This window comes from Oryzias latipes, chromosome 9 (genome assembly GCF_053564925.1).
Source record: "Oryzias latipes strain Hd-rR chromosome 9, Olatipes_Hd-rR_3.1".
Classification (NCBI taxonomy): domain Eukaryota; kingdom Metazoa; phylum Chordata; class Actinopteri; order Beloniformes; family Adrianichthyidae; genus Oryzias; species Oryzias latipes.
Window position 1 is genome coordinate 31,809,369 of NC_136245.1, and position 21,835 is coordinate 31,831,203.

At 41.4% G+C, this 21,835-nt stretch overlaps 3 protein-coding genes across 4 annotated transcripts in view; 1 reads left to right on the forward strand and 2 right to left on the reverse strand.

Annotated features, from left to right (window-relative positions):
• The first annotated feature begins 2,267 nt into the window (after positions 1-2,267).
• Positions 2,268-4,802, forward strand: si:dkey-1k23.3 (heat shock protein beta-1). Its single transcript, XM_004072075.5, has 4 exons — positions 2,268-2,653; positions 2,924-2,987; positions 3,075-3,195; positions 4,325-4,802. The coding sequence occupies exons 1-4, from the start codon at positions 2,341-2,343 to the stop codon at positions 4,682-4,684; spliced, it is 858 nt and encodes a 285-aa protein (XP_004072123.1). The 5' UTR covers positions 2,268-2,340; the 3' UTR covers positions 4,685-4,802.
• An 847-nt stretch (positions 4,803-5,649) lies between these two features.
• hspb8 (heat shock protein b8) lies at positions 5,650-14,711 on the reverse strand. Its single transcript, XM_004072074.5, has 3 exons — positions 13,877-14,711; positions 10,031-10,094; positions 5,650-6,697 (listed from the first exon to the last, which is right to left on the reverse strand). The coding sequence occupies exons 1-3, from the start codon at positions 14,301-14,303 to the stop codon at positions 6,523-6,525; spliced, it is 666 nt and encodes a 221-aa protein (XP_004072122.1). The 5' UTR covers positions 14,304-14,711; the 3' UTR covers positions 5,650-6,522.
• A 3,564-nt stretch (positions 14,712-18,275) lies between these two features.
• The window catches only part of srrm4 (serine/arginine repetitive matrix 4), a 112,276-nt gene continuing 108,716 nt past the window's right edge, over positions 18,276-21,835 (reverse strand). For both annotated transcript variants that reach the window (XM_078953283.1, XM_023958228.2), the window contains 4 exons: positions 21,290-21,478; positions 21,113-21,211; positions 20,266-20,418; positions 18,276-18,728 (listed from right to left, as the gene is read on the reverse strand). In XM_078953283.1, the coding sequence (XP_078809409.1) occupies positions 18,464-18,728; positions 20,266-20,418; positions 21,113-21,211; positions 21,290-21,478 (706 nt within the window). In that variant the 3' untranslated portion in view covers positions 18,276-18,463. The remainder of the gene's footprint in view (positions 18,729-20,265; positions 20,419-21,112; positions 21,212-21,289; positions 21,479-21,835) is intronic.

The following is a 21,835-nucleotide window of genomic DNA, read 5'->3' on the forward strand; positions in this document are numbered from 1 at the left end:
TGAAGCCTGTGGAGAGCTGAGATGGACTGATGACAGAGATAAAATCCTCACCATGAAATGAAAGGGAGAGGAAAGGGACAGGAGTACTGGCGGCATAGAGGAGGCAAACAGGAGCAAGACTTTTGAGGAGTTATCAGATGATATGAAGCGAATGAGATATATGAGAGAAATGACAAAAGGAAAATTTGGAATTTCTTCAAAAGTGAGGCTTAAAAGATAAAAACAGCAATCAAATCAAATCAAACTTCATTTGTAGAGCACCTTTCCGACTAATGTAGCTCAAAGTGCTTCACATGAAAACATTATCCAATTTTAAAAACCAAAAGCAAGCCAAAAATGCCCCCCCCCCCACACACACACACACACACACAACATACACTGACCAAAAATATAATATTGGCTCATCCGTGCTCCTGTGCCTGACCGTGTACCTCGTCTCTGGCTTGAGAAACACCGGATGCAAATCTTTGAAGTTATTGATTCAAAACATCAAATTGTCTTGATGAGGATGGACCTGCAGGGGGAGTGAAACTAACAAAGGAATACATTTAGAAGTGATGTGACGTTCCGTGTCGAGGCTTTGAAGCTTGTGTGGGGAGTTAGGGATGCAGTCTTTCGTAATGCAGATACTGAGGCTTAGAGGAGGGGCTAAAAATGACGCCCGAAACTTTGATGCCCGGCTGTCCCACATGACTCTTTCAGGAAATGGTCATCACTGGGCAATCAGATGCCTCAAAAGAACTTGGTGGAGCCCGTGGCCCCCACTTCCGATGTTCAAATAATTTGATTGACAGATTTTGTTTAGCCTTCAAGTGGTAGGGGTGTGGCCTTCCTGCAAGCTCACTCCTGATTGGCAAGAGTGGTTGCCATAGAAACATCGACTCACCAATCGCCGCTTACTAGGGATTCAACCAGATCGATCTGTCTGAAACAAATTGGTTATCAATCGACCTATACCATTGTAAAATGATTTCAAAATTGGATTGAGGCACATTAGTTGTTTTTTTTTATTTATTTTTTTGCTATGACGTAAAAACGTCCAAGTGCATCACAGCGGTCATTTCACACCCGATGCAGCAAAAACGGATCAGTCCATCATTCCAGTCCAATGTGTGGACTTTGAATTTAAAAACAACAGTGGGCTGAACTTCGGGAAACTAAAATGTGAATGGATTTGACATTCATTCTTGTTTCCTTGTTTGCACACAAATTTAATTTATTATCTTGCAAGTAATAGAAGAAAACTTCACCAGCACCAGTACCAGGTATTTATCTCTGAGTTGACGTTTTGGCTAAAGATGTCCTGGATTCATTTTAGGTCAGTGAATCCGATCGTTTGAAATGAACCAAAATTGACTATGAATCACATTCGGCAACTACAAATTAGGATACGAATCGAATTATTGTTTAAATTAATCGTTACACTCCTATTCTCCAAGGTTTCTTGTGTTGCGTTTGTTGATTTTTCCTAAACACTGCGTGGGGATTTTTGTCTTCATAAGCACATTGGACCTCCTTCCTGGCGTTTGTTCTGTTCCTCCCTGCTCCTGGGTCACTTCCTGCCAGTCAAGTCGTAACAGATGAATGGCAACTTTGATGTAAAAATAACAGGTGGATGAAAGAAAATCCTAAATAATGGAAATGATGGTTTTGAATCAAACCACCAGCCACTGTTACTTTTATAACCTTCCAATCTTTTTAATCTTCTCAATTTCATCACTGACTATGTGTTTGTAGAACCAGTGTTACATAAAAAACGGGTGATTTTTAGATGAGCCGCATGAACCCAGTCTGAGTAAAGCTTCACAGAAAGTGTCAGAAACATTTTTCCGTTGGTTTTTGTGTGGCATAAAAAAAATAGATTCAATATTCGATCCTGTTACAAAAAAAAAAAGTTGAAAGAGGGAGGCAGCATAAACGGAGAAGGAGCATTTTGGAGTTTTCCAGCCTCTGGCATAGGGATTTCACGCTGCACACAGCCTTTCTGAAAGCTGAGTCATGTCGTGTCTGAGGCGTCGAGTCATCACTAACAGAATAGAGTTCATGGGGAAATGTGAAGAATTCTCTTTAGGCAACGGGGGCCAACAGTTCAGGCACAGAGGAGCCTCAGCCAACTGGCCGCTATTTCCCATCGCACCTTCAAAAGTAATAAGTATGACTAATTATCCTGCTCCTGTTTTAGAGAGGTAATGACCTCCACGCCTCATCACCCCACACCGACACACCCTTCTCTGGGTATCGACATGGGGGCCTATTGAGGCCAAAGCAGACGGGAGCTCTTTATAAGAGGAGCGTCACCACTCCTCCTCGCTGCCTTCTGCAAAGCATTCTTCCTGGGATATGATGGAGCATGCCAAACCAGAGAACTCATGTGAAGAGAAACGCAGCCCCCCCTGGAACCCTCTGAGGAAATGGTGGCAGCCCGGCTGGTTTTTTAGTCAGGATGTGGGACTTCCACCTTCCCTGGAGCGAGGCGAGCCTCACTGGATGGACGCGGATCCTTTCCAGAGGAGTTTTTGCTTGGGATACCTGTACGGGTCCATGCACCATCCCAGCCTGAAGGTCAACACGTGGGGGGTCAGCATGGACGTGGCTCACTTCTCCCCGTCAGAGATTTCCCTCGGTGTCAGAGATGGATTTTTGGAAGTTAGAGGTTCACTTTTCATCTCATTCTAACTTAAATGATAATATTTGTCTGACATTACGTTTTAAAAAAGTTTTTCTGCCTAAATAATATTACAGACTACCTTTACCTTCAGTATGGTTTCCAGTCTCAATGATGCATCATGTATTAAAGAGAGCAGACATTTACAAAATCCATAAAAAGCAGTTCAATTATGTCATTAGCTAAATAAATGGCACATGTAAGAGATTAATTTGACTATTTTCTCTGTGACTCCACAAACCATAATCCACCCCCCAGGAAAACATGAAGAAAAGCCTGACCAGCACGGATTCATAAGCAGATGCTTCAATCGGAAGTACAGGTGACACTGATGTGAAATCCCTCAGAGATGGGCTGAAAAAATCCACTTGATTCTGAGCTTCACGGTGAACAGGTCTGTCGTTTCCAGGCTTCCAGCTGAAGTGGGGGCCGCCACGATCGTGGCCAGACTTTCTGTGGACGGGGTCCTGACCGTGGAAGCTCCGGTTCCAGAAACCGCCGTTCCTGCCGCCTTCTTCATTCCAATACAGGTCATTACTGCTTTTAAACCTAAACACATTTGCTGGTTTCATTTGTTTCACTTCATTATTTCTGTAGTTTTAGCAAATTCATCTCACCTGCTGGTCCTGTCTCTGTAGAACTTTTCATACATGCATTCTATCTTCATATGAGCAAATTCACAACAAATAGCTGCTTCATAAAAGTATTTGCCCCAGTGTTATTGTTTATATATCTACTATGTTTGATTGTTTTTCTATTCAAACAATGTCAACCCAAATAAATAAACACTGTAGTGTTAAACTGATAATTTCTAAAAGATAAAAAACTTTCCAAAGTTGTCGGTTTGAGTTCAGATTTGACTGCAACACCTCAAAATACTCCCAGAAATAAATCTGCAGATGTGTTTTTGCTGCAGAACCCACTGAGCTCACAAACGGATGGAGGACATTCCCCTTTATTTTTTGCATCAAAGTGCCAAACCATCACACTACCACCTCCGTGTTTAGCTGTTGCTCAAATGGTCTTGATTAACTGGTGTCAGTTTTACTCCAAATGTTTAGGAACGCTCTCCTTCCAGAAAGTTCCTGTTCCGTCCCAATCTCCTTGAAGTCTACCACTGATGGACATTTGTCCAAGAAAGTCTCATTCCAACTGTAGAATCATAAACTGCATGAGTCCTCCTGGTGTTTTTAAACACATTGAAGAAAACCTATCACCAATTTGAACCAAAAAAAAAGACAAATATGAATAAAAACACATGGAAACAGGCGAAATGCTCTTCATCAGAAAATCATTGATAATCATGTTATCAGTTTATGAAAGTGTGAGAAATGAGTCGATGCATTGTTTATATACACGAGTGACGTCACTAAGGCAAATTTCTTTGATACCTAAAACCTTCAAGGGTTTTAAAAAGGCAAAACCGCTGCAGCAAATTCAATGCCAATCAAAATATTTAAAACATTCATTTAAATGTTTATATATGAGTCAGCACAGAAACTCTGCATGGTCCAATATGAAACTTGAATTTTCCACATACTGATGTCTAAAAGTTAAATTTTATTTAACATTTTGTCTTTTACTGAGCGCTGAGGTCTTTGTTGACTTTTAGCCTTGAGGATGTTTAAAATGAAATTTCTATTTTATCTTTTAACGCAGGTGGAGAATGAAGATGCTGCAGAGCAAGAAGTGGAAGAAAAAGATCAGGTAGAGGAAGAGTCTGGTGTTGATCAGGCCAAACCTGGTTGCTCCTCTGCAGAGGTTCAGCATGAGGAAGAGTCAGTACCTGCAGATGATGAAGGTGCAAAAGATCTGCAAAAATCTTCTGAGCCCCAGGAAACGATGGAAAGCCAAGAGATACAGAAAGCATCCAACCAACAGCAGGAAAAAGCAGACGTGGATGCAACGGCCCAGGAGAAGGTGGATGAAGCCAAGCAGCTCGAGGAACAGATGGAGGAGAGAAAACCACCCAGTGAGGAGCAGAACCGGGTTCTGGAGGATGCTCACATCAAAGAGTAAAAGCAGAAGTGCTTTAGCCTGCTTAGCTTGTCTGTCATAGATGCATTTTAGTCAGAAACTGAAACAACCATTTGACCGCGCCGCTGCTGGAGCTGCAATAAAAGCTCTCATGGATGAAGATCTGTGTTTCCTCGTGTTCTCGCATCCTGTTAGAAGCTGCTGGAGGTAGAACCTTCATAAACTTCACACACAGCAGATTTTTTACATCAAAAACCAAATATTTGCCTTCGGATCTCCCTGCATTATGACGGTTGTCATAGCGACAATGAACATGATTTTGTGATGAATATAGTCTTTAAGCCCCCCCCCAAAAAGAATTTTACATTAAAGAAAACATTCAAAAAAGTGTCGAGAATGGTTTGAAACGTATAAAAACAGTATATGAACCATGGCTTGAAAGCGGGCATGACTCAGCACTTGGTGGTAAAACACTTGTTTGGGGATCAGAGGTCAGACATTTCTTGCAGTTGGCCACCACCCTCTCTCACATATCATGTGTAAAAGCAGATATCATGTCACTTGATTTTGTTTTGTTTTGTTTCTGACCCCCCGACCCCATTACACGCACGCACACGCCAGATCTTAAGATTAAGATTGTTTCAGTTGATAAAAAACTAAACAATTTACAGCATTTTTTAAATTAAAAGAAGGAGAGAAGTTGACATCATGTAAACCAAAACCTTCAGAGGTCTTTGTTTCTCATCGTTTGATGTTCCCTCATGATTCCAGCTCAGGATTACATTATTTTGCATCACACAAGCGCCTGGAAATGCCTCAGTTCTTGCTCCTCGTGGACGGCTCTGGACGCTTCTCTCTGTTTGAGTCGGTTTTCGTGCGGCGGCACTAATCTGCAGCAGCATTAAGGCCTCCGCTGAGCCGCTGCCCAGCTCCTCCTGTTCTCCACCAGCCCCCCCACAGGCCCTCCGGATCCCTGGAGGCGGCTTTTCAGCCAAAGACACGTCACACACTGGCAGACTCTTTTATTGCATCATTCAGTACAAAGACATCAAAAAAGGTAACAATTTCTCCAAAAAAATCCTGGAGCAACTTCTATGCTGTAATAAAAATAAAATCAAAAATATTCAATAATAAATTTGGATGGCACATAGTTATTTTTAAACATTCAAAAAGGTTAGTGCACAAAAATCCCCTTCATTTTCCCTTAAAATATTACTACATAAACATTATTAGTGGTTTAGTATATTGCTAAAAATCCCGCAGAAGTCAGTCCCACAAACTACATCAACACACAAAATGTTAGATTCTCTTCTGTTTGCAACAATTTCAACACTTTCTTAAAAAAAAAAAAGGATTTGTTTTCATGGATTTGTTTACATTCTCACACTGTAAACCCCATTAAATGTGTTAGTCACAAACAGAAAAATAACAAAGGTTTGTTCATATGCTTTTTCTTTCATTTACTAGTCTCATTTTTGAAGTGTGCTTTAAGACATTATCTATGTTTTCTGTTGACAGATTAAGAGATCTGAAATGTTGAAAGAATTTTGATTAGAGCCGACAATTTCTAAGGATATATTTTCTGCTTTTCTTGTTTAAGATGCTGCTTTCTCAGGAGAAACCTTAAACTCTGAACTTTTATGAAGACGTGCCTGTTTTCAAAACACACTTTTTGAATTTTTTGCACAAGAAAGGGACAAAAAAAAGGCATTAAACTTAAAGACAATCATAATTTTAATTGTTCTTAAAGAGGAATGAAAAATAATTTAACAGTTAACAGCAGAAAAAGGCTTTTTTTTGTTTGAAATGAACATAAAGCTGTGTGTTTAGTGTCACATTTGTAGCTAATGGTTCATGACGATAAATTAGGCACTGCGGGTTTAGACGACAGGAGAGTCTTCGGGATTGGGGGCCTCCATCTCTGGTTTTTCGCCTTCCTTGGAGTCCTCGCCGCTGACAAGGTAGTATGGAGGCGTCTGTCTTGCCTCGATGATGAGGACGCCCTCAGGGGATAAGGAGGCAAACACTGTCAGGGGGTCTACATCTGTGGGGATCCTGAGGATTAAAGAAAAGACAATAAAACGAGAGACAATGTTTATTTTCCATGCATTTTAGACAGAGAAGGCTGGCTTATCCACAAATGTTCTGATGAGACACAAAAGACAAAACCACGCAGGTAGGTCTCCACGTCTTTTTTACTTTTATCGCTGAAATTTTCAAAAAATATATATAAATTCTGCCTCTTTTGTGATTTATTGAATGTTATTTTTGATCTGAGATGAACAAAATGAAAAAAAGACTCAGATGTGAGAAGGGTTTTTAAGATTCTGATCTAGCAGATTTAAATTATGACCCCCACACACAGACAAGAACAAAAGCTGTTCTCTGTCCAGCATTGCAGCCAAATAAGGACACGGCGGGCTTTCTATGTGAGCAGTCAAGTGTTATTCGGAGTTCATATAAACAGCAGGCTGCCATGTTCAGAGGAGGAGGCTGCAGGACTGAACTCCTTTTAATTAGACGGGAGCCTCCACCACCGTCTTCCCACTCCTCTGTGAAATACAGAGTCAGCTGAGGAACATGGGAGAAGGCAGACCTAGACATCTGCTGAAGACAGTTCACTTTAATAAGACATACAAATGTGGAATATCAATGGAAAAGTCATAAAAGTTTTGATCAAATTTTCCTTCATCTAAAAGTGAGTCTAAAGAACGTCTTTTCAGGCAGGAACATCTAAACAAAGTATCTGAAGGGTGGGGCGGGGTTAAGTGTACCTGGAGATCCACACGCTTAATACAAACAGAACTTATGCCAAATATTTTTACAACAAACTCATTTTTACTGATCATTTTTACTCCATGATTTCTCCTAATTAGTGTTTAGCTTTACACCAAATATGTAAAACATCACCTTTTTTTTATTAAGAGATTTTTTACTTTGCTTTTCTACTCCTGCTGTTTTTTACTGAGGTAGGATCTGTACAAAGGAAAAAACAAGAGTCAATTTTTGCTTCCAGATAGTAAAAACTAGAAAGAAAAACGTGCTACAGTACGTTTAGTTGTTGTGTTTTCCCCTCTGTTTTTACATCAAAATAAGTTCTAAAAACATCTGATCATATCTGTTTGATATGAGGAGAATTTGTAAGATTTACACAATTGTTTTTTTTTTACTTTTAGCTTTGACAATTTAGCTACAAATGCAGTTTTGTTTAAATGCCCGTCTAATCCATCCATCCATGCATCCATCCATGCATCCATCCATGCATCCATCCATCCATCCATCCATCCATCCATCCATCCATCCATCCATCCATCCATCCATCCATCCATCCATCCATCCATCCATCCATCCATCCATCCTCTAAACAGACTAATTCTTTAACACTTAGTTCTTTTAATTACTGTAGCTTTTTAACTGCTGACGTAACTGTCGCAATTCTAAGAATTTCTGAAGCTGAGAAAAGCAACTTGGGTGATGTGCAATACTTTATGCCAACATGAAACATTTCACTAAAGCTAAAGGGTTGCATCGCTGCGCAATCAGAATTGAAGATGCAAATAACATGAATTGCATAAACAGTCGTGGAGTTAAGAAAGTTCAAGGAGCGTTACTGCCCTTTGCCCATTGCAGGGCAAAAAAACTATTTTTTTGAGGAATTTAACAAACTTTTCCAATATTTAGCTGCAATCTAAATGAAAATTATTTTGAGTGAACCTTAACAGTTGACCAGCAGGAGCTGGATGTGTTTACAATCCCCTTAAGCCACCTAGGATCTTGTGGGCATAACAGAATTGTTAGTCCTGAAGCCCACATGGGAAACCCTTAAGGGGTAATAAAATTAGAAAATGTGACAAAGAGTTACAGGAAAAAGAAATTGATCACAGAGAAACTATTAACACGGTTGAAAAAATAAGCAAAACAGAAAATATCTTATGGTGCGATTACTGTCGCTGAGAGCCGGCATTAATCCCAGATCATTTTAATCAGCTTCCTTCAATAAACCAATTTTTGCGAGGCAAAGTGGCTCTTCTGACAGTCAAATCACTCAGAGTGGTCATTAAGCAGACAGCTCGGGGAGTTTCATTCAAGTTTGGCAGGCGCACAGTTTATCTTAAGCATTGATTCTGTACAGCTGCCAGAAAATGGTCCGATATTCTTTTAGCCTGCAGGGGTTCTGAGGAAAGACAAGACATGAAGGCCACGGGTGGAGTGAGGTTGTGTTTATGTGTGTAGCTGACACGCTCGGTCCTACACACCACACACACATACCATCGCACAACACCAGTTAGGAGATTTGAAAATAACAAGCCATTTTACAGACAAATGCTGAAGTCTTGTCTTACAGAACAGTGAACCTGACATAAAAACATCCTTTCTGCCTAAATACTGAACTTTTTTTTTGCTCTATAAACCCTAAAAATTGATGGATAAACCCTTTTATTAGATCTTATGTATTTAGCCTGAACATTTCTATTTTGTGTCTTTCCATGTTGCCTTTTGGTACATAATAAAGTGGTGAATCCTGTCTTTTTCAAGCTACTTCCACTCCTTCCATTGAAAGTTTGCCCTAACGTTCTTGCCTTTCTTCCCAAAAATGATCATCATAAAAAAACAGAAGAAGGGGGCTGTGTGAAAGTAGCTCACTTCCGATCTTCCCTCTACCTATACAACATGTAAAGTTTGGATGTGAGTACTTTGCTCTACAACAGGACAATAGGACAGCGGCTGTAACGCTGAAAGCTACAAAGCTAGCGTAACAATGTGCAATTTAGCGCTAGCTCATGAAATCCATTTTTAAAGATTATTCGATTCTTTTAAATTGACTTTTCCTTTATAGTCTTTTTCTAATGCTGATCAGAGTTCATTTTGGGCAACATCGCCCCCATGTGAGCAGCTGTTGGAACTGCAGGATTTCTCCAGGTGGTTTGTTCTGCATGGGCGGATGTTTATCTGCATCGCTGCCCATTCCGATCGGGTCAGCCGAACTGCCCCATCATGGAAAAAACCCACAAGACAATAAAAACTGCGTGAGTTTGCCAGTTTGGCAGCAATATTTTCTTTCTTTAGAAGCCCTAAGAAAAAAACGTGTCTGGCAGGTTTTACAGACAAACGTCTATAAACACATTAGCAAGATTTAAAGACTTCTGGAAAGATATTAAACCCCACAATGTAAAAGTTTTAGGACATTTTAGAAATTAATGAATGCTGTTTCATTTTTCTTGAAATCAAATTCCACGGATGCTGCTGCAAAACCAACTCTGAAGAAACATTTACATATTTCCACAGACACAGGTCTGGAATGATCTGAGACTCTCTTGAGCTGAAAAATCTCTGCTTCATGGATTCTGAGGTTTACGGATGGTAATCCGCAGCTGCCATCATACTCACTGTATCTTCTTTGTGAAGTTCTTCGTCACGATGCCGCCCTCCTCTTGCTTCTCTTCATGTTTTCCTGTTAGCAAAAAAGAGAAAATGCAGATCAGGAGATGGGCGGAGACACTTCAGAGGTCAGGAGGTCAAACTGGATGCAATGACTAAGCTGTGCTGGCGCACGCGACGGCTCATGTGACGGTTTGAATCTGCCGTACTGACGCGTTTAAAAGAAGTGTTGATGTAGCTCAGAATACATCTCTGCTGCTCCACCCTGGAAGCAGCTGCTCCCTGGCTGCGAAACGTCAACGCCGTGGACAAAAGTGCACCCAACCCCGCCCTATGACCCCTTTCTGTGCACTCCAGCCCCGTCAGGGTGATACATTACACCCCCTGAGTGACGGCTCTGTGTGGCGGAGTTCACCAGAGGCCTTGCAGAGGAGGCTGCCATGTGAGATTGCTGGGAAGACTCCAGCATGACTTCATGGGCGAAGCTGATCCCTGTGGACATTTCCTGAAAAGGTGTGGTCAGAGAGCAGCTCAACAAAAAGACGTCTCCATTGGTGTTGAAAGCTGTCATGACAAGCGGATGACAAATTCCTGATGTGGTTTTGTTTCATGAAGAAGAGGATGAAATCACTGAAGGATTTTCCCCCAGCGAACCTCAAAATTAAGATTGTTCTTCAGAGGAAGAACGCAGAAAACAGCAAAGACCAGATTGTTTTTGCAGTTCTTCTTTCTTATTGCTTCGGAGCAAAAATGTTCCCCGGCCACATTCGAAAACTCAACAAACCCCCCAAAACTTTTTTTGTGCCCAAACGAAATATTTCAAAATCCACTAACAAAACCCAAACATGTATGTAAGGGATATTCAAAGGCAGTTTTAAAATTATTATGGTACAGGACCGACAGCTTGGTGGTCATTTTGTGGCAAAGTGTGAATTTGGCGATTTTCCCACGATTTGGGACCTGTTCAAGCAATCTTTACTAAATTTCACACACGCACTGCCAGTTTAAGTCCACATCCACAGCCAAATTCCGCTGAGTTTTGGAAGAGGCCGCCATCTTGAATTTAAAAAAAAAAATCCCTTTCGACTTTCTAAAATTTGAAACTCCTCCTAGAGTTTTCAATCTATCACCTTCGCGAGCATCAGTGGGAAACTAAAAAGGAAAAAGACATTAGAGTGGCAAGCTTGCAAGAGTGGCGTTTCCCTGTTACTCACACATTTTTTACCAGACTATTGTTACATTTTAATACATAAGTTGTTGGCTCAAGCTGGAAAAAAAATAAAAACAATAAAAAAACACTGTGACATACAATACAAACATATCAGGAACGTGAGCGTGATTGACAAAAAATCTCTGTTGCAAAGGAAATCCCAAATTTTACTTTTGCCAATTCTTCTAAAAATAACATGGAACTGTTTATCACCTCCAGGTGACCAAAAAAATAAAGTGGTTGCTATGGAGATTAAACCAATAAAAAGCTCCCATTTTGAAAAAAAGTTTTTTTGTTTTTAGGAATTTATTTTCGCAGTTCTGAAGGCAGAAGGGTGGTAGTGAGGGGTTGGGTGGCAGAATTTCGGCCGGTCAGGGTGAGTCAGGAGGAGGCTGTGGGTGGGGGGGGTGCATAGTGCCTGCAGGCCGTACAACGCAGCTCCTGGCTTATTGCTTACATGAACAAGCAGATCTAAAGATGCAAAACGAAAGCATCTTCATTTTTTTTTGTTCTTAGCACATCTCAACTCAGAGCAGCACAGACTGTGTCAAGTCTCTTAAAAGGTTATTGACAAGCTACAATCCAGCCAGACGTTTATTCATGAAATAAAAGCTAACCCTTGATCAAAGTTTCCTTAAGTTTGTTTTCAAAGGCCCAAGTTGTTAAGCAGATAAGCTCTGCAATTTCCTGCACTTTTGGATCAATATGCTTCTCCATTGCAGAGACCTTAACAGTCTTCTAGAAGCTGTTGCCAACCAAACTTTTCAAATCAGCAGCTGTCATCCTTTTTGAGCCACATAAACCATGTTTACCCTGCAGCAGCTCACGCTGTACCACTCAAATGTGTCTCAATTGAAATGGAGTGGGACATCATTTCCCCACAGACAAAAGAAACAATATTTGTTTTAATTTGGTTATTTCTGAAATGGTAATCATGTTTTTTAATCAATTGAGATGTGCAGCTACATTAAAAGAAGAAATCAAATACTTTTTACAGTTAAAAAATGCATTTCCAAAATGCTCACATTTGCTTCCAACAGTTGAGCTTCATCTTGTCTAAGACTGAACACTTAAAAACAGTTTTTAAAAAAGCAAATTGAATAAAGAAAGAGGCTTTGTGAGTATAAATGCTTTTACTTTGAAATACGTTCCACGGGCCGTGCTATCCTCTCAGTGAGAGGTTTTGTTGATCTCTCAGGTTATCTTAACATTCCAGCAGTTCGTTTCAGTCGTTTCCATCAAGCTGGTCAAATGGATCATGTTTTGCAGTTGGTCTATTATTGCATTTATGCTTAGCTTTTCTTTTTTTGTTAAAAGTAAAATAAACAAAAAACCAACATGTTTTATTTTTTAATCCAAATGGCATCAGTTTGTCTGGAGGAGTTTTAGAAACAGTACTGTCTAGTTTTGTAAAACTAAAAACTTCTAGCAACTTTGTATATAATTTCTGTTGGTTCATAGTTATGTAATGAGAATCTATTATAAACTCAGAAAATAATAACAATTCCAAAAAATTCTCATGCTTCATTTGCACACTTCAGGGAATGTAATGACATCTGTATGCCACTAAGTGTCCTTCTCCCTTATTAGACTGAAGCCTCAAAGCTTCCAATTGATTTTCTTTGAGCAAAACAAAAGTAAAAGTGTCAGAGTTGATCTAATTTCCACAGTTTTGATTGGTCTTGTGTTTCTCTTCTCCTTAATGCTTTGTCTTCTGTGCTTCTGTGTAAAACTCGAGTGTTCAACATTTGTTCACTCAGCTGTTGGACACCTTTAATTAGGTTGAATGCATTCCCTGCCACACTTTTAGAACCACTTGAACCACTGTGGCAGGAAGGACCAAAATGGCGCCAACCCCAGCTGGCATCCCACTGACGTGTTTATAAAAAACCCAGAGCTGAGTGAGAGGAGGAGGTTCTCCGACCTCCTTGCCCTCTTCAGCTCAGGGAAGCCTTGGAATAATTTGACCCTAAGAGCCTGGAGAAGAGGAAGCGTTTCCACATCTTCATCCAGCTATAGTCTGCATCCTGCACCATTACACTCGGAAGAAGCTCCAGCCCCTTCCAGAACATTCTTGCTCCAGCCTAAATCTAAATCGAGCTCATGAGCAGCTAAGGGAGCGATTTTCCAAGAATTCAAAAACAGGTGTCCAAGCCTAAGTATCGGCTTCACAACTTAAGTTCCAGACAGTCTTCAAAATCTGTCCTGAACTGAAGATTCAGAAGATTTTCCAGACAGAGCAGGCTGCTTTGGTTTCTCAGTAAAAACATGTTTAGTTTAGTGCTTTTTATCTTATAATTACGTAAACATTCAGAAAAAGCTGGAGAAGAAATTAAGAGTGTTGTTTTATTTTTAGCCTGAACATCCTGGAAACAAAGATGGGGGCTCCAGTGTCTTAAAAGTGATAGACGTGGCCTACTTTTACACTTCATGTCAATGATTTTAGTTGTTAATGTTTTGCACGTTAGTTTGCAAACAGAGTCAGAGTGTCTTTTTTTTAACATTAGATGCAGCAGGTTTGCGCACTTTGGCCCCAGATCATTAATCATTAACATATTGAAAGTTATGAGACATTAACACTCAAAGGTCAGGGTCACAGAATGGACCCTCAAAGTTTTGCCCTCTGATTCAGGCTGAAAGCTCACCTGACACCTCCACGAACCCGTCCCTGGTCTTCACGTTTAGCTCCTCTGCTTTAAAGCTGTGCACGTTCACGCACACTTTCCACGGCTCCCCGCCGCAGCTGGTGGGGGAGCCCCGGGACTGGGGCTCTCCGTACCGGCTGCTGGTGTAAACCGCGGGGCCCCCCGTCGACTGACGCGCGGGGAAGCCTGTGCGTAAACCGGTGCCAAACGGCGAGGCGCCGAGGCGCGAGCTTAACCTGCCCGGCCGAGCCCACCCGGGCCAGTCCATGCCCAGATCCTCGGGGAAAGGAGGCATCCCAAAGTCATCGTCCATAAAACGGGACGCCAGTTGATCTCTGAAGGGAGACTGATCCCTGAACGGAGACTCAAACGGATCTCTGGGGAAGCGCTGCCGGTTTCCCATGGTGTAAAAGTCTCCCTCTGCCATCTCCACTTCAGCACAAACTCAGAAACTTTTTGGAAATGGATTGGTTAAGAACTTTCTCCTTATTGAAAAATAGTACTTCTTCGGGAGGGGGATAAACCTTATCTGATCTGGAGCGCGCGTACCGCCCGTTACGCGCAAAAGCCTATCCGCTAAACAACATCGACACGGAGCGCGGGTTAAATACCCAGCTGGGGGCTTCACGGGGCAGGAAAGTGCTGGGAGGCCCTCGAAAGGCCCTACGCTGTAAAAAATATAAACCCAGAACAAAAAAACAAACCTCAAAATTTCACAATTACATAACATTCATAATTACATAACATTCATTTAATCAAAACTAACGTCTAGCGTTACGTGCGTGAACGCAACGAGGGAAAGTACTCCAAATAACGATAACATTCCCGGTAGATGTAAATATTTCTTTTAGTGGAGGCGCAGCAGCTGGGGGAGGACCCTCCCCCCGTGACTCATCATGTTTTAATAGAAGATAACTCAGAGCTGCTGCAGGTCTGAAGTCACACTGAAGAAGTGACACCTGAACTTCTTCGTGAAGATTTGCTGATGCAGAAAATCCACCTGCAGTGACCGAATGAAGACTTTCAGGATGACGCATCAGACACTAAACAGCTCAGTGACATGCAGCCAAAGATGCATCAGCATGAAGGGGAAATCACCAGTGAAATAGTCAATGGAAACTTAATATGACTCCATAGGATTATTATATATTTTTAGAGGTAAATTTAGTTTCAGACTTGATTACTGTTAAATAAATAAATCACCTAAACCACATCAGCTACTAAAAGATGATAAGAAAATTCATGTGTTTGAAGGTTTTGTTCTTTCTGCTAAAATAACTTTTTTCTATCAAATCTGTATTCTTGCTAATATTAAATATGTTTGATAAAGAGAGAAAAAAAGGAAAGTTCAGCCCTGTAACATGTTACTTAGTATTTAGACAATGAGCTGTTTGGTCAAGACTAGAGTTTGTCTTCTGTCACCTCATCAAACAAGTGAAAACAAAAACCTCAGTTTCCTCAAACACAAACATTTTCACTGCAATATGAATGCAGATGGACTTTGTAAAGGACTGAGGTGAAGAAGCAAAGGAAGGGAAAAAAGTGAGAAGTGATTGACAATGGTCTGTGGCCAATCAGACGTAGAACACAGCGTGCTGTATTAAAAAAAAAAAAGAAAGAAAGTGACCATTGGCACGTAATTCTAAGATACATGTTGGGCGGCCAGTGCTGAACTTTTTTTTTGGCCACACTTATTTTAAACACTGAAAATACGTGGTTTAATATAGCCGTACTTAAGATATATGCTGTGCCACTCGGTATCCATGCGTGTTTTATCAATCACCCCTTAAAATACCTGCTACCGACCACAAAATTTAGCCTCAGATGCACTTAAAATATGTGCGGGCAATGCAGTGATGTGCTTAGCCACAAGGATTACGTCCGTTTTTGTGCTTGGTCACACTTAAAATATTGTACTGGTAAAAAGTGCAAAACAGTGAGTCCGCAAAGGTGAGCCACAATATAGCGAGAGGTCGCTGTATAGCATGTGAATAGCAGTTTATCCACACTGTGAGGACATTTACTTGTTTTGCTGTTTCATTTCGTAATAAGCCACACAGTGAAGTGCAGAGACTCCACCTACTTTAGGAGGAAGGAAAGTGCTGCTATAACTACAACTGGAAAAACACTTAAACAACACAGATCTACAAAAAAAAACAATCTTTTTATGGTTGATGGGGAGCAGTGAAAAGCTGCAAAAACAAGCGTGGCGTCATAAGAGATGGTGACTCTGCCAGTGGACATTTTTCAATTTCACCTGTTTGGTCTGAAAAACAGTTATCATTGCCAGGATACCATCTCTGTGTTCATCCACACAGGGCCAGGTTTCACACTAAGGATGCAGGTAGAAGTTTAAAAGATCATAAAACATCATTTATTTCCGTTTGATTCTTATTTAAAACACAAACAGAAGGTTCAATTTTGTAATTTTATTTTTAGATCTTCAGTGTGACTTTGAGCTGTAAAAAAAAGTAAACTTTCGCTCAAAAAAGGTTGAAAAATGCTGATTTAAAAAGAAAACAAATGTGGGAGTCACTTTTCACCTGTTGTTGGAAAGCTGAGAAAGGTTTCAGCGTTCCTTGTCGCCGGACTTTCCCATCTTCATTTTTATTTCAATTGACTGCTGATAAATTTTGAACTTGTTTGAAATCTAACATGAATCTCGTCACATTTACAAAACTATACACTCTTCATCCAAATAACTGCATCCATAAAGCCTCAATTTGTTAAATCTTACTTTTTAACCTCCATGCAAACTAGAGCAGGTTGATAACGTCTATGTTTATAATAATTAGGTAAACAAAAACGTTATTTTTTTTTATTTTAAATGATCATATCAACTTTATGTGTAAATAAAATATCAACACATGTCTTTGGGAATTCTTCTTGTTTAGTCTTTTGGATAGATCTTCTGTAAAAATATTCATGTTGTTTATGATTTTTGTTTATTTTCCAGTAAAATCAGGATCAGCCCTCTGCTTCTGCCCTGATTTAAAGATAAAAAACAGTTTGGGGGTTAGGTGGTGGACAGCAGAAGTACATAAAACCTTCACATGGCCGCTCTGTCCTGAGGCAGATCAGATGTTCAGCCGTCTAAGAGTCATTGAAGCAGGTTTTTCCTCTGGTTGCATTCAAATGTTGCTTCGGCCGCTCTCTGTTGTATTACACGCACTGACATTTCAGCAACACCCCCCACCCCATGTGATCAGAGGATAAATTAATCTGACATTTGAGCTGACAGGCTGTTTACTCTGTGTCAGCCCACCTAGGCTGAGAAAACATGGTTGTTTTTGTGGAGAGATCAGAGTCAAAACCTTCCTGAACGGTGTTTTTCGCAGACTTCCCTCTGCAACATCAGCAAACTAAACGTCTAATTCTTTTCATTTTTTTCTTCCTGTTCTTTTAACTTGTTCTGTCCAACAACTGAGCAAACAGATGAGCGCTGAAGTCCTTTTGTGTTGGACAGGTTTTGCTATTACAAAAAGGGGTTATGAATCTTCAGATAGCCAGGATGTAAATTTGTTTAAACCCCTTTGTGTTTTTTTGTTTTTTTATTCTTTTATTTATTTGTTACATTTTGTGTTTTAAGTATATATATACATATTCTTTTTATTAAAGGGGAGGGAGAGGGGGAAAGTGTGTGTGTGTGTGTGTGTGGGGGGGGGGGGTAGAAGAAAAAGAAATAAAGAGGGAGGGGGAGAAAGTGAGGGGATACAAGTGCTAAATTGCTAATTTGAATAGGTTACGATTCTCAGCTGTGAAACATTTATACTAGATCTGCAGAAAGGCAAATATTACATCCAAACATGAAATTCTGACACTAAGATAAGTGGAAGATATCCATGTCCATCAAAAACACTGTGGATTAAAGGATTAAAGCAGATAGGGAGCAGTGTGCACGTGGGGGTGGAGCTACATGCACCCTGCCAAAGTGAACCATGTGATCATAAGAGGAACCAGATCCTCCCCAGCCCGACCAGGAGAGATGGGGAGACCCCCGGACCCGGAGCGTCCCAAGCCAGGTGCAGAGGAGGCCCCCCGACAGGGGCCCCTCCGCCACCGGGAGGCATAGGCTAGCCCAGCGTCAGGACCCCCAGGCCACAGGACAGGCGTGCTCCGCTGTACCAGGCGGAAGCCACTGGGGCCACCGGGCGCTGGACACCGAGATGCGGGCCAAGGACGAGGCCAGGGCCCAGAGGACCCAGGAGCCGCCCACCACCCAGCCGGAGCCTTGTCACCGCAGGCCAGCCCCGGCGCCCGACCCAAGCAGCCCAGAGATCACGAGGCAACCACAGCTCCACCCCTACCTCCCCCCACACTACACTACCCTCTGCAGCCCCCCTCACCCAACACTTTTCATTTTTTAAGGGAATCAAATGTTTAATAAGTCAGCATGAGGAAGGTTTTGCGGGATCATTTAATGGTCAGAGTGCAGACACATGAACAGTTTGGCACATGGATTTGCACTGAATAAATACAGGAAGAGTCCGTTTGGATCTGCAGTCTCAGGCTGAGCGTTCATGCAGGAGGATGCAGAACAAGAACAAAACGCAGAAAGAAAAGGACTGTTTTCCCCAGCTTCAGACACTAATGCCTCGTTTTCCTGCGTTTGATCAGCAAACTGCGGCTGCGGCTGCGACTGCGGCTCCCGCAGGAGGAGTTCCAGGATGAGCTGCGACTGTAGCTCCTGTAGGAGGAGAAGCTGTGGCTGCGGCTGCGACTGCGGCTGCGGCTGATGCTGTGGATGGGGCTTCGACTGCGAGTGAAGATGCTGCTCCAGGACGACACGCTGGTGGAACGAATGCTGGAGGGGGGGCTTGGCCGGAAATAAGGAATGGGCCTCTTCCTCGCACTGAAGAAAACACGAAGAAGAGCCTGCTTTAACTTTCAGTATTCTCACACTGAGGAAGCAGTTTTAAACTTTTCCTTCTTTAAACTATTCATTAAAAACTAGCTCCATTCAAATTTTTTTAGCCAAAAAGTAACACCAAAAGCCCTGTTTGTTTTGCTTCAAACTAACATTTTTCCACTTCCTGTAAACCGCAGGGTTTCTTATCTCCAGTCCCTGGGAACCACCAGCTGCCTGATTTCAATGTTTTCCTCCTCAAACATACCGGCTTAGGAGATCTTTACGACCTCTCAGGTGAACTCCTGCTGAACTACTACATCAGGTGTGTTTTAGCAGGTAGCACGCGGGTGAATGAAGTGGAGAAGTGTGGGGTGCCAACACTTTTTCTGCATAAGAGCAACTTTAAAGCTCCAAAAGATATATATATATATATATATATATATATATATATATATATATATATATATATATACACACACACACACACACCGGTATATATAGGCCTTTGTATATATATTTATCATATTTCTATACTTAAATACCAAGAATTCTTATGAAAAATTGAATTTAAAGTTAATCAAAAAATTATTCAGGGATACGTTTAGATGCATCTAAATGCAGTCCTCTGTCATTTTTCCTTTAATATCTTGATGAAATCAACCTGTGTGTTGGTTGTCATGTCAACGGCGCCCCAGCAAACGCTGGGTCGACGACAGAAATGTTCTGTGTGCGTTCTGTTGGAGGTTCTGTTTAAGTGTTGGAATAAGGCGCATTAGCAAATACATCCACGTTTAGGAGTCTGACACTGAACGCTCACACCTTTCCGAAGTTTAGGAGGAAGAAAAACTGGGATCTGTCCCTCAGCGTCGTCAAACACACAGGCATGTGTCAGAGAATGTTTGATTGGGTGGTCTGCATGTCAATCAAGCGACATACTTTATGGCGAGGATGATCATTGGCTAATGGCAACTTTTAAAAATATATTCTTATCTGTTGGTCCCCAATCGCAATCGGTCTATCGATCTTGATCAGCATATTGGGAACCCCCCCCTGTTGACACCAAATCACCCAGATTTTCTATATTTTAGATCAATTGCTTCTCCTTGAGGCCCAGGCAGCTGCAAGTGGGGCTCGGCTTTGGAGCTGCTCTTACTTTAGATCAAAGTTCTGTGAAAATGTTCATGTTCTTCGTGATTTCTGTTGCTGTAAAATCTCACATAGTTGATTTATTTTAGCATTCCTGCATAAATATGATTCCGGTAAAGTTTCAGGTAAATCACATTGTGATTTTTTTTCTGCAAACCTTATGGTTAAAAGCAGTCTAAAAGTTTGAACTGTATTTGTCTAAATCAACTTTAAAGAACATTTTTCTTCTTTGCAAAACACCTCGAAGGGCTTTACATAAAATAAATAAACAACACAAATAATTGTAATAACAATAATCACAACAAAAGTCCACACATGCCAAAATATAATACAATAATCCTAACTGTGATTTCTGAACTAAAAAGTGTACGGCGTAAATAAAAAATCAACGCACCTTGTGATGCGCCGAGCTTCTAGATGACTCGGCGAGTCCCTCCTCCTCTTCCTCATGGGAGTGTAGGATTTGCGCCTTCCTCGCTTCCTGACTTTCCGTCCGTGCTTTGCGTCTGTCTCTCTGGAGTCCGCTCGTCTCTTTCTGTCTGAAAGTCTGAGGAAGCAGCAATTACACCACAAAAATACTGAAGTAACAGCTTTCAGGTCATTCTTTTACATCAGTAATGAGAAATAATTACTTAAATTGTTAAATCAATTTTTTTTCTTCATTATTTAGCGTTTTCAGTAGCAGAGCAGAAACACTGTTTCATGGTCCTGCAGCAAACCTGGTGTGTAATTTCTTAAATCTTTTTTGTAATTTAAGTTTGACCTTACCACATGTTACACCTTTGAACCAAATTTTGGGGAAAATGAACCTGGAAAGTGCATCCCTACTGCATACATTTGCAAATATTTTGCAAATATTGACATTGAAGATGTCAAAGAAATATGTTCTAAACTTGAGAAGGATTCATTTTTTTATATATTTTTTTTACATTACTTTCTTGTCAACAAGACTAAACCACTGTTGCCGTACAATGGCAACTAGCTCCTCCCACTAGCACCCAGCAGACTAGAGGCCCCACCTCCAAGTACTCAAGAGGAGCTCAGGCCAGGGCCCAACCGGTGTTTGGGTGTTTGGCGGACCAAAGTTGCTCACGTGGGTCTCAGTGGGGGCTACAGACAACCAAACACATCAAACTCTAACCAATTGGTACCACTCCATCCACCAACACATATCCACCACCAGGAAACCCGTACCCAGGAGGGGAGAGACGGACAGAAAGGAATTAGTAGCTGAAGTTCACCTGTCATCACTGTGTCTGGAGTAGCTTCCTCTGGAGCTCAGGCTGCTCATGCTGCCTCTTCGCCTGACATCTGAGTGACTGGGGGATCGTGAGTACGAGCTGTGAAGACATAAAGTACATTGGTGCTGCAGGAGACGTAGATTTGAGCTCATTTGCTACACATCTTGTCAGATCTACCTGCGAGAAGACAACGAGGAGCTTCTGGAATAGCGTCCCAAGTATTTGGAACTCCCTGAGGATCTGCTCCTGCTGCTGGAAGAGCGACCTTTTGTCCGAGACGAACCCCTCCTCCTCCTCCTCGATTCACAGCTGGTTGACTCAGATGATCCGACAACCTCTACGTGACACCCCAAGGTTATCTGCTCCCTGCACACACGCACAGAAATTGCTTTGAGTGACAGGACTTTAAAAACATAGCAACAGAAATCATCATTCCATCATAAATCCATATTTTAATTTCTGTGATTTCTTGACGTAAAGTGGTACATTCCATCAGATAGTCTGTCTTTATCTGCAGAGATTGATTTATTTTTTAGTTAGGCCATACTTTAGCCGCTACAAGGCAAAATCCTCTCACAGTCACCTTCAACAAGGGCGGCATCACACTGTGCGACAGTTCTCCTCAGGTGACTTTATACAAAGTACAATTGAAGTCTGTAAATTCGCCCTTTCCACACTTCTCTCCCCATGACCTGGTTGGAAAACTTCATGGGACAGAGGAGA